Source organism: Cuculus canorus, chromosome 3 (genome assembly GCF_017976375.1).
Source record: "Cuculus canorus isolate bCucCan1 chromosome 3, bCucCan1.pri, whole genome shotgun sequence".
Lineage (NCBI taxonomy): Eukaryota > Metazoa > Chordata > Aves > Cuculiformes > Cuculidae > Cuculus > Cuculus canorus.
The window spans coordinates 87,660,662-87,673,479 of record NC_071403.1 but is presented as its reverse complement, the minus strand read 5'-3'; the positions used below and the strand labels follow the sequence as shown (position 1 = coordinate 87,673,479).

The 12,818-nt window shown below is 38.8% G+C and overlaps 1 protein-coding gene across 1 annotated transcript in view; it reads right to left on the bottom strand.

Moving 5' to 3' along the window:
• The window catches only part of GPCPD1 (glycerophosphocholine phosphodiesterase 1), a 42,823-nt gene that overhangs the window by 26,389 nt on the left and 3,616 nt on the right, over window positions 1-12,818 (bottom strand). Inside the window, 3 exon segments of the mRNA XM_054061878.1 lie at window positions 5,487-5,571; window positions 6,438-6,522; window positions 8,666-8,751. Coding sequence (XP_053917853.1) covers window positions 5,487-5,571; window positions 6,438-6,522; window positions 8,666-8,714 — 219 coding nt within the window. The 5' untranslated portion in view covers window positions 8,715-8,751.

Below are 12,818 nucleotides of genomic sequence, written 5' to 3'. Positions count from 1 at the left end.
ACCTTTGTAGCCCTCCTCTGGACATGTTCCAACAGCTCCACATCCTTCTTACATTGAGGATTCCAGCACTGGACACAGTATTCCAGATGAGGTCTCACAAGACAGGAATAGACAGGCAGAATCACTTCCCTCGACCTGCTGGCCATGCTTTTTTTGATACAGCCCAGAATACGGTTGGCCTTCTGGGCTGCGAGTGCACATTGCCAGCTCCTGTTGAGCTTCTCATGGACAAGCACCCCCAAGTCCTTCTCTGCAGGGCTGCTCTCAAGCACATCATCCCCCATCGTGTACTGAAAACAGGGATTACCCCGATACAGGTGCAAGACCTCACACTTGGCCTTGTTGAGCCTCATGCGGTACTCAGAGGCCCACTTTTCCAGCCTGTCCAGGTCCCTCTGGATGACATCCCATCCTTTCAGTGTGGCAACTACACCACTCATCTTGGTGTCATCCGCAAACTTGCTGAAGGTGCACTCAATCTCGCTCTCAATACCATTGATAAAGATATTAAACACACCGGTCCCAGTACAGACCCCTGAGGGACACCACTTGTCACAGATCTCCATTTGGACTTTGAGCCAGTGACCACTACTGAATATGACCATCCAACCAGTTTCTTATTCACCTTATCACCCACCCATCAAATCCATATCTTTCCCATTTACAAAGAAGGATGTTGTGAGGGACTGTCAAAGGCTTTACAGAAGTCTAGATAAATGATCACTCCTATGGACTTCCAGAAAAGTAAATAATGAGGTTTCTTCCCCTTCTTTCACAGCACATCCATACTTGCATGTCACAATCTCTGTTTCCAAAGCCAAACCTCGTGTTTGCCAGCAGGGAGGCTACCATTTCCTAAAGCCATGCAGGCCTGCAAGCTCTCCAACAGCAACTCCCACAAACACATACAGAACTTGGAGCTTGTCAGCCTGGGGAATGCAAGCCTGTCCTAACACAGATCAAGCTATTTTATTCAGAAGGGCAGCAAACGATTTTCCTTGTAGAAACTACCAACATATTGTATTAAAATACCAATACCAGTTGATTTCTAACAGTACTTTAATTGTATATCTTAACTTTAGGTTCTAAAATTAGGAATGAGAATTTAAGTAACTATATCCCAACAACAAGCACAATACAATACATTTAGCAAAATTTTATCTCCTGAAAGAAGTACAGTGAGCTGATCATGCATTTCATTTCAGGAACCCTCAACGCTTTACGCACTAAGAAGAACCAAACAAAGCTACCTAGAAGAAAAGGGCAACAGACTAGAGAACACGCACAGCCATGACCAAAAGCCTTCTCAGAGTCCCTGCTCAGATAGTTTGTGTTTAGCGCAGCCAAAATGTTTTAATTACATGTAACAGAAGTCATTGTTACAATGAAGTAAAATACAATGAAGATGTAATTTCAATGGCATATACTGACCACGTGTGAACAACAGTGCTGTTCAGATCTGCCTGTAGCAGTAGTTAATGATGTGTCGTCAATATCTACAGCACAGTAACATGATCTAAAAAGTCAGCTTCTGTTATGATAGTCTTAAAAGGGAACCTATCTAAATGCCACATCAAGCATCCCAGTGGGCAGCACACATTTAATAAGTGGAACTATATGGGCATGAAATCTTCCTCTCTACTGACACAGATAAGTGTTTCTTTAAAGCAAACAGAAAAATTAGGTCACTTGACTATATTTAGTTGAACATCTGCTGCAATTTTAAAGCTCTTAAGAGAGCTCTTAAGGGCCATTCCAGAACTTTCTAAAAAAATCAAGTTCTTTTACACGGTCAGAAGCATAGGATGCCCCAGTAGTCATCAGACACTTGTCACATGAAGGTAAGAATGCCTGTGATAGTTATAATGCTCCAGAGGTTTCAAGTATAGTCCGATACACACACTGCATGAAATTCTTGGGTGCTCAGTGCAATTAAAAAATGAATGCACTTCTGTCGATGTGTAAAGGATTATTTTAGGAGGGCCAGTTCAAAAATTCCTGATCTAAGGCAACACAACAGAGCAGGCATGAGGGGAAAAAAAAAAATTATGATCTTAAAACCACCACATATAATGTTTATCCAACTGCATTTTACTTCTTAAAAATGTGTACTAAGGATATTGACCTTCAGGAGCACAAAACAGCTAAATGAACTAGACTGAACTGCTCACGCCGGGTTTCTGAATGAAATCTCTCTGGATTTGTGTACCATCTAAGAGAATAATTAAGTACCAAACCAACAAACCAACCAAACCTATTCAGCCATCGTAACTAACTTTGCAAGGAAACAGTCTAAGTCACCTGCAAGGAAGTCCTGGGCTACAGAGATTTCATAGCTCTACTATTTCCACTACAGGTTTAACACACGATCTCCTACCTCAGCTCAGTCACAGCAGAGGTGTTCCTTTGTTATTATCAGGTTAACCATGGGTTATTAGTCTAGCAAAATCTTTTCTAAGGCACAATGAATTACCGAGCCTAGACCCAAAGTCTCACATTTACTACCACATTCCAGGCACTAGGTGGATTTGATTCATTTATGTTTTAGAAAAATAACCTCTATAAGAAATATTCTCACAGCTCTGAAAAATGCTCACCAATCTAGTTTTAGATGTCCTGCTACATGCACAGATAGGTTAGTTATTTCACAACCCTCCTTTAAGAAATATTCCTGAACTAGCATGCTTATTTACTATCAGAAAAACAAACAGAAAGTACATCTTAACAGAAAAAGGTATGTAATTACCTTACTAAGGTTTTCAAATACATATCACGCAAACAATACATATCAAAGCATTAATCCAAAACATATGATATGCACAAGACTTGAATGCCACACAAAGAAGTTTTGGCATGTTGTCAACCCCGAACAAACAGCAGGTAAGCACAGAATAAAACGTGGACAGATCCTCACAGTCAGGTAACTGGCACTGGGTTACATTTAAGACAAGAAAAAAGCTGGAGCAAGATAGTTTAGATTGCTGTTTTATTTCATCAAACGAATTTACCTTTCTTTTAAAATGCTTTAAGATTACCCTTGCACTATCATTAATTTGTTTACAACATAGTAAAAGCTCTTAATATGCAGCAGCCAAGATTTGCACCAATTCTATAGTATATTCTTTACAGATACATCAATTGATTTGTTTCCCCACAAATATCCTATACATTTCAATACATTAAGCATAAGAAAAAACTCTCAACTCTACTTATGTAACCACTATAATGGAAATCAAGTGACGACTTCTTTATTTTAAAAGCAGATGGGAAAGACACTTTTATTTTTTTTTCCCCCAAAATGCCTATTACCCTCAGCTCTGCCACCACGACCCGCTCAGGCGCCTTCAAAGATGCAGCTAATAGAAAGGAAACAGTGACTTCTGCTGGATCTCTCTTCAGCATGACTTCTTCAGATACGTGGTGTTAAATTCATATACTCAGACTTTAACATCTATTTAAGTTATCCTACTGCAGATCATGACACAAAATTGCACTGATATAAAAAGTTAAGTGTCTGAGGAATCATGCATCATGAGGCTATCGAATTCAGATTAATCACATGCAATGCCTAATGAAAAAAAACACCTGAAACACAAATATCCAGAATAATTTAACTTAGCAATATCTTTTCCAGATCAGAGTTGTTAATGCTAAGCTCTTCCTATACTGTTTCATTTCCAGTACACTATGAATTACATTCCTGTTAGAATGAAGGTATTCTACTCTTTCATTGTTCTTCAAAAGACTTACAAGAGGAGGAAGAAAACATTGTAGTTGGACTTCTTTATTTCTTATAACACAGTCTTTTGAAGGAAAGTCCTGTGCATTTAACAGCTATAGGCTAGAGACCACCAAGTGGATAATCACATACCCTTACCCTAGCACTCCACATACTTTGTTTCGTAGGGTGGTTTCTTTTTTCCCTACGTTTTACATACAGTAGCTCTTTATGCTGGTATTCCATAAAATTTATACTTACCTTGGCGGACTCTGCATCACACGGTACATAAAGCGTGCACGATACAGAGCACCTACTTGAAGAAACACACTCACCAATACACATTGTAAACTTTTTCAAATGTTAAAACAGAAACTGTGTTGTCTACGAGCACATTTTCTGCCACATTTTTTTCTGTGCTTTTTCTACCACTGCTTACATTTTAAAGTTATGGGCACTTGCAAAAAATACGAGCCCTATCAGAGCTGCTAGGCTGTAAGAACCAATCTACTTTTGGCATCGGTTTAACTTCAGAAAAAGAAGCCTATTATTTGCTTTCCCTTCCTTTGCCTCAGACTAACAATTTACATATCAGTTTCAGATTAGACTATTTCATATGCTGCAATGAAAAAAAAGAATGCAGTCTGTTTCACCGTGTTTAATTTAATATCAGTATCCTACACTGAGATGATACCTCTGTCAAATATTTTTTTCAGTGAAAGAAAGCCCAGTCCTGCTGACAAAGACTTAAATGCTCTTGACAGTAACTTAAAATATTTAAAAGACATAGACTAGATAATTCTGCAACTCCTTTGCACATTTAGCTACAGCCTTCGTAATCCCAATTTCAATGAAGAACAAATGCCCAGGGTGAATAGCTACAGGATATTAATAGAGTAAGAAAGACAGTAAAGATAGCTTTAAATAGGGTTATTTCTTACAGTCATTGGCTGCTTTTCTTAATAAAAGGTAAAGAGTAGCTTCTTATTTTCCCATATTCCAAATTCTTTCTGGGTTCCATATCATCCCTAGTCTGAAGAACTTCCCCCTTACCCTTTCTTCAGACCAGTATACTGCCACATACATTCAACCCACATGAAACTTCGACATCCATATCTGTGAAAATGCATCTGTCTGCTGTGTTCCCCGCCCCCCCCCCAGTCATGCAAATACCCATATATAAACCTCCAGAATACACTGATATGCTTCATTCCTTGTTTTACTTTTTCACTCCAAGAGATTAACATGTGTTAAATACGCAGCACAAAAGCTAGTTAATACTTCTCATGCTTCTCCAAAAAATCTGCAGTAATTTTAAAACTGTATTAGATTAGGCAAATCTAAATACATCTGCTCACACTAATCATTTTTCTCTTTCTAACGCTTGCTTCCAAGAGATCCTTGCCCTGCTAAAGTCCATACTCAATTATGAGTGCAGAAGTTGATACAGCTCCACTATAACTAATGAGAACTTCACCATATTAGTTTTATAATGTCAGGCATTTCACTATTGCTGGAATTTTTAACACACTAACACTGGTAAAAGAGAGAAGACAAAACAACAAAAATAATTCATGTTAATAGCATATGGTCATTTGTTTCCCCGAAGTGAACTGCTTGTATTTCCAGAAGTGTTTTAATGTTTCGTATGTTTCATATGTTGCAATTTCTAAGAACTCAAGTTTAATTCAGAAAATCCTTTTTACATCAAATAAGTGACTTTTTTACTAAGGATGAGCCAACTTAAAATAGAAAAGGTTGTACATACCTTAGGCTCTAGGAAGTATCCTTTAAAATACCGATACCGAACAGGAACTCCTCGAGGAAGCTCTACAGTAGCTTTCCATAATTGTCTGTGGGGAAAACAAACAAAGAAAAAACGCCACACCAGTTTCAAAGTACAGCCTAAAAGCCACCTCGGATAAGCGTGTGTCCTAAGAGATCTTATAAAATAATTTTGGTACAAGAAAGGTTTTTATAAGGTAACTTAGCCAAACACGCACAAAGCACAGTAAATACTGAGAACTGAAATTGCACTTTTAATGTGCAGATCTGACGCTCTAAGGTAGCAAGAATTCTCATCCTCATTTAACAGATGGTGAAAACATGATGAAATATTTCAGGAACTCGAAGATCATACAAGCCACTGACAGAATTATAAACACATCTCGTGAGCCCCATTTTCCCCCATCAAACAGCGACAAGCAGGGCACCACTTCAAAAAAAACACTGAACTCTGCTGCTGCTTTTAAACTTTCTCCATGTACACTCATGTTAACATACAACACAAACCACTTAAGAGTTTTAATGCACCTCTCACTTTAAATAGTCTTCTCCCATGTCTTCATAGCCACAACCACTTGTATAGGTTAAAAGGAAAGCAAACATTATCGACATCTCCTATAACTTGCTGTATAGTTATGGGACTGAATGATGCATAGCAGTATCTTATTAAAAGTGCCTACAACTGAACTACAGAAGTATGCCAGCCACAATGGTAAAAGCATCATCTGGAGCGGAAAAGCATACCCAAGTTAAACATTTTCTTAGACACATTCCTAAGCATTTAAACTGTTCAAGGGTAACAAAGAAAATCAAGATTTTAACTAACAGTACGTGCAGCTCAATAGCTTAAGCACTCAAAGCCAAAATAAATTTGTTGCTCCGGAACTCCAGCTACTTTATTTGTTATCAAAAAAATCCACAAAATCCAACTTACCGATCGTCAGTTTGGAGGACCACTGCAACTTGTGGATTCCAATTCCCTAATGCACTGCAGCTCCCACATACTGCAAAAACCTCTCCTAAAAAAAAACCAACCAAACAAAAATCTCACAATCATCATTACTCAAGTCTACATGGAATTCATATGTACTACCTACAACCTCAAACCTTCAAGCACTTTAAACATATACACCAGATTCATCCATCATAACTCCCCCTCCTTTTGATTCAGAAAGGAATTTTTCTCCCAACCAAAACTATAACAGCATTTTCTTCACCATCCTAAGGTTCTTGCAGAGATATTTAAAATAGCAGATTTAGTACATCTTTGTGTACACATCAGCCAAGCTCTGAAGTGCCATCTAAATTATATTCCTGTTAGTCGCAGCTAGCTAGAATAGGTTTCTGGCCTTCTGTTTTTAAACAAAAGTGTGTGAACATTCAGTGAATGCTCATCACCAGAAAAATACAACACACAAAAGGCATCATTTGACTAAGATGCACATTCACCCCTAAACTGCATCCACTGCAACAATTACACTGCAAGGCTGAATCAGGATCTGTATTGTAAAACACTACTTAAATTCTCCCAGGAAAGGCACAAGTGAAATGCACGATAAGCTGGAAATGCATTTTCAAAGGCAATTCTAAACTCAGTCTACATCAACGTATCAGACATCACCTAGAACCCAACAGGCTTGATTCTAGACATAGTGTGGCTAGAGGGAGTGCATCAAAGCATCACTCCTATGCTGGTGATGCCCTTCTATCTTGCCAGTTAGGCTCTGACATCTACAGAAAGCCAAGGTGATGAGTACACGGGGAGCATGTTAACGCTTAAGGCAAGGATTCTTGTCTCATCAACTAACTACTAACTATGGTCATCTGACAAAATCAGTACATGACGCTTCTCAATAAACTGGAAATTTTGCTGCATGTAAAACCGCTGACAGCTCTAAAAACCTATTCTCTTCCTTCACAGGACTGTATCTCGCCACTGCTGCATCTCAAAGGTCTTCTCCCCAGTCAAAACCAACAGCATCAATACAGTCATAATCAAAAGCAAACCTTCTGTGTCACCCCTTTATGCTATACAGACATAAGCAATTCCAGGTAATTCAGGTCAACAGCAACTGAGGCAGGAACTAGTTCTCCCTAATCCTAATTTTTCCTCCAGAAATTATAAATAGAATTCACACATGCAAGTCAATTTTACCAGTGACAGTGTCACCACAACAGTGGATACAACACTGTAAACAGGGCAAAACCAGTTTGCAATACTCCATTATGCACTACATCAGTGTTTCATAGTCTCATTTGATTAAAGATCAATTTATTCTCTAATTTTAGTTTTCTCCAGAATACTATAAAAACTCCACTCCTTATTAAAGGCTTCATGTCCACATTGTGTGCCACTGTCCAGTTCCAAAGCTCCCAATCAAATGGGAGAAACACAGCAGAGGTCTAACATGGGGCAGATGTCAAATCTTTTAAAATGTTTTTATAACTATTAACCCCAACTACAACAGACACTTAAGTCATCTGGTATTGGTCTGTGACGAAATTTTGCCAGTCTGTACGTGCTCCCAACATTCAAATGGTTCTGTTCAGCAACCACCAATTACTTCTTTCCTGACCCTCCTTCAGAGTGCCTAGATGAAGATCAAAGTGATAAGCACAATTTAACACTAAATCTTGGTGTTTTGCATGACCTGACACTTTGCATTCCTCATTTAGATTATGGAAGTTATTTTCCACATTTTTGCAGAGATAGAATACTAAATTAAGCTGTACATTCTTTCTCTCCTTAACTCCCAGCAGACTTCACATCTTGTTATGGAGAACTTTCAGCAGGGATGCAGAGAGAATAAAACACAAAACACAGAACACGTCTGACTAGCATGGTCCAGCATGTAAGTACTCATTTCCTTGGAATAAAAAGTTACTAGAGACACAAGACTGATTTTAAAACAATCACAACCATTTCAGTCATCATCAAAATCTCTAGCATGTGATTAAACTGTTGCTTGAAGAAAATGGTAAAAAATAATTCCCAAATCACTTTTTCAAATTCTTACGTGAAATTTATTAATTTATTTTACAATGACTTATCATTCTGACATTTGAACTGATGTGTTCTTTCACTTCTGAGGAAAACAGAGAAGACAGCCTTTGAACATTCTAGTCATACCACACAAAAAGGAGAAAGTGTGATTTGAGTACCTGGTGCTGATGGCCCTCTTACTTCAAAAGTGACATGAGAAGAAGTCATACTTGCAGAACTTTTGTCTTAGGACAGCTGTAATCGCCTGTGGTGGGAGGAAAAAAAGATAGACTTTAGGAACAATACACTACATCTGTTGCCGTCCTAATCAAGAGGGAAAAATTCCCATGGCTTACAGGGAAACCAGCACTAGTGACGTCACTGTTGGAGCAAGCAGTAAAAATAGAAAGCTCACTAAACCAAACAGAAGCCCCAGAAAACAGCACCCAGCTGCAGAAGACACTGCTGCAACACTGGCATGAGAAAAAGGTTGCCAAATCAAATACCACAGGCAAGTATCATTATTGTGCAGCATTCATCAGTCTTAAGCTGATATTTTTCAAAAATCTCTGTTTTCACTAATATTGCTCACAAAGGTCACTGGAAGTTGTAAGACATTTAAGATTATGACGTTTGGTCAGCAGTAACTTTTCTCTCCCTGTGCTATTCTTCAGCATCCTTTTCAAAACACAAGAAAAGTTTCACAAACAAGCACTACCACCTTGAAGGAAAAAGGAGAACCCATGACAGACGACAGCTCTCTGCTCTCGTTTACTCTTAAGTGTCATTTATTTCTGACACAGCTCTCTGCTTTTATCATGGGCTCTGTATCTCCTGCCAATACTTCCAGCCTTTGCCATGGAGCATCAACACGGAGAACACCAAGCAGTCCTCAAAACACCACAGCAGGAAGGGACTGCCTAGAGCCTTTCCAGATAGGACCGTAGTTAGAGGATTCACCCTGCTTCAATTGTCTATTCTTCTATAACACACAATAAGTTGATGGAAAAAGCTAGCAGATTCGCCCTCTCCCCATTACAGCAAAAACGCTATTGATGTAAAATATCCTTTTATATTCTTTATGAAAGTAGTAGTCATACTAAAGTTCAAGTCTGGATGTTGCTAGACTGTCGTCACCCAAGTGTACTCCTTTGGGCACTGGATGCAAAAGAATCATACTAATTATATGCAGAATTAACTTTGTAATACTCTCAACTAATCAATTTATTTCTATCACTGTGGGGTTTAGTTATTTTTAAACAAGCAAGTAGAATGTTTTTACTGCTATTTTTTAACAAGACAAAAGCACTTTATTTCAATACAATGCTGGTCAGCAATCCTTTAGTAACAGCTTTAATAAAAACAAGAACAACTAACAGCACTAGAGAAAAATCTACCTTTTACTAGCTCTATTACAAGCCCTTGCCTCCAATGGGCACAGGGCAGTTTAACAGACGCACTGAAAGCAAGAAAAATTAAAGAAAGTCAGACAGTAAGGTGAGGCAGGGAACCATCTCATAATCAATCCTCACTCCTCCCAGGCAATCAGAAAGTTAGTTAATGTCTGAATTTTAAAACACCTATGATTTTCCTTCCAGATCTTCTATCTCCTCCTCTCTTAATCTATTAATTTTCTAGCTACTGCTGCTTTTACTTTACATTCCTTTTTCTCCTCCCTTATTTCCTTCTCTCCATAGCAAGGAAGATGACTTCTCACGGGCAAAATAACAGCAAGAATACGGTAGCAACATAGATGTTTCTGGTCACATATTTGAATTCTGCATGTAATCTTTTACAAGTAACATTTCTGTAAATAATAAAATCCTGAAGTATTGAAGCTAGAAATAAGCACACTTAATAAACAGGAATTCCACGAAGGATACACCCTTAGTCATGCCTGTGTGTCATTAAGTGGTCTGTATGTTAACAGTGACACATTCCAGCATTTATTTTTAGCAGTTGTTTATAAACACAGAAGCACAGCATATTTCAGTGCTGAAACTGAAACTGGACTTGTGAAACTGGTCCAGTCTGACAGAAACATCGCAGGTTAGAGCAGTGAATATAAACTATTGTGTGCATTTCTGATGACACTGAATAATTCAGGACCTTGGCTGTGTCCAATTAAGTGTCCTTGCTCGGACACCCTTTTAACTGAAAAGGCAGAGGAGCCAAAGGGAAGGTGAAGCGGGCAAAAATGCCTTCCCAAAGGCTACAAAGCAGGTAAATGACAGTTGAAGACGGGACCCAGTTTCCTAAAGCAAAAAGAGGCTTTTGTCTTGTAAAAAAAACAAAAAAAAAAAAACAGTTTCCAAAGCCAACACAACAAGACTCAAAATTAAACCACCATGTTCATCTTACTCCAAACTAATTAACTACCCTTTTCCTACAGAAAAATCTGAAATCCTGTCAAGTCTATTATGCTTTTAGGTACACAGAATTCTATAGGACTGGCTACCTGCAAGGGGCTTTTCTAAACCACCTAGCAAAAACATATTACTTTTATATAAAACAGTAGCCAACTGTAAGGAGACTTTGATAAACTGACTTTGTACAGTTGTCAAATTCTGCTCAAAAGGCATTTTATCTTGCAAATCTACTCAACCTGTCCCAGAGATGTATACCAGGAGAAGAAAAACTCCTGTTTACATCACCAAACATAGGCATGATTTTTCTAGCACACTGCAGCTACAGAAATTCACATATATTCCTGTTCAGGTCGAAGTACTAATTCTCATTTTGAAGATATATCTTTTCTAGCAGAGCACTGAATGTAAACAGACAGCAAGGAAAAAAAATAAATCTGTTTTTTGTTAAAGAATCGAGCCTATATTGTATATTATCCTGCACTTACACAGCACTCAGTACTTTAAAGACTTGATAAACAAATGCTTTATTTAGGGGGAAAAAGCATAAGTTTAGCTGTCCAGTTACTGATCACTCTTGAGAAGATGGAGCAATTTAATCCCCAGAGGGAAATGGCAAGAAACCCTAGACAATCAAATCCTCTGACCAGTAGGTGTCAGGCGATCTTTTAAGCTCTATACTCCCTTCTCATTTTCAGCGCTGCCTTACCGAAGAAGCTGCCAAAGAATAACCAAATCTTTTCTGCTCCCTGCACCTGTCAAGATGGGCTGTTTGGGAGAATGTAAAGAATCTCCAGGTTATAACTGTCTCACAGGTGAAACGAAACTAGTTATAACAGTTATATTAAAAATGTTAAAAACTTTCTCAACAGCAAATATTAACAAAGGTAACTGAGCAGATTTACAGCCTAGAAGTCCTTGTGCAATGACTATTTTTAAACAACCTTTCGGTTCAAAAGTATTAAAGCTGAATTCATATCTGCTGCCACTATATGGATCCAAATGTTAGCCTGGGGTGCAACAATCACCCTTATCCTATGTTCCACTTCTCCCTTTGGTCAGCTTTTATGAAGTGCAACGACATGCAAGCAGGCAGTGAACACCTGAATCTCTCATTTCCTCACAGGAGAAAGAGGTCCCACCCACGCAGACATTCAAACAATGGTATCAGCACTCACAAAAAAGTGTTTCTTTATCTAGAGAATCTTGCTTTTGCAACAGAAACATCTTCTTTCCCCCACTCTGCCTCAGTTCAAGTCTCTCTCACACTCTCTTCCTTTGCTCAAAGTGAACCCTTACCTTGCACAATCTCTGGAGGCTTCCCAAGGAGGTGGTGAGTGCACAGCAGCAACACTCCAAGTTCGAGGGCTGTACTGACCTGCCTCCAGAAGGTAACCCTGCCCCCATCAACCAGTCTCACTACATAAAACAAGCTCTCTACAAGGCCTCCAGAGCAGGGGCAGGATCAACAGGCAGGGTCATGTGTGATCTTCCTTCCCCTGCACAAACCAAAGCTCTCCTCATGATTTCAGACAGGAATCAAAGCAACTGGGTATCACGCAATTTCAGAATCCATTTGCTTGCCTTCATACACCCAAGGGAAAAGCAACAAAGATTTCAAGTATAGCATCCTGCTGATCGAACAGAAGAGAAAAAATGTACTCTTTGTTCTAACATTGCCTGTAAAGCCTTCCTTTCACAATTTTCTCCTCCTCATGGGCAGCTGAGTACAAGAGCAACAGGAGTTAATTTAATTCCCTGAATAACACGGAACCCAAACTCTCCCCTCCCGATATTAGAAGGGCATTTCTAGAAGATGCAGGCAAATAGCGATGGACCCCTAAAGGAACGTGGAATAAGAGACATTTCAGATGCTCCCTCTCACAAAACAGAATCAACTATTAATGTATCACAAGTACCATAGCTTTCCTCTAAAATGAGGCAGCAAAATTCATTATGGATGGGG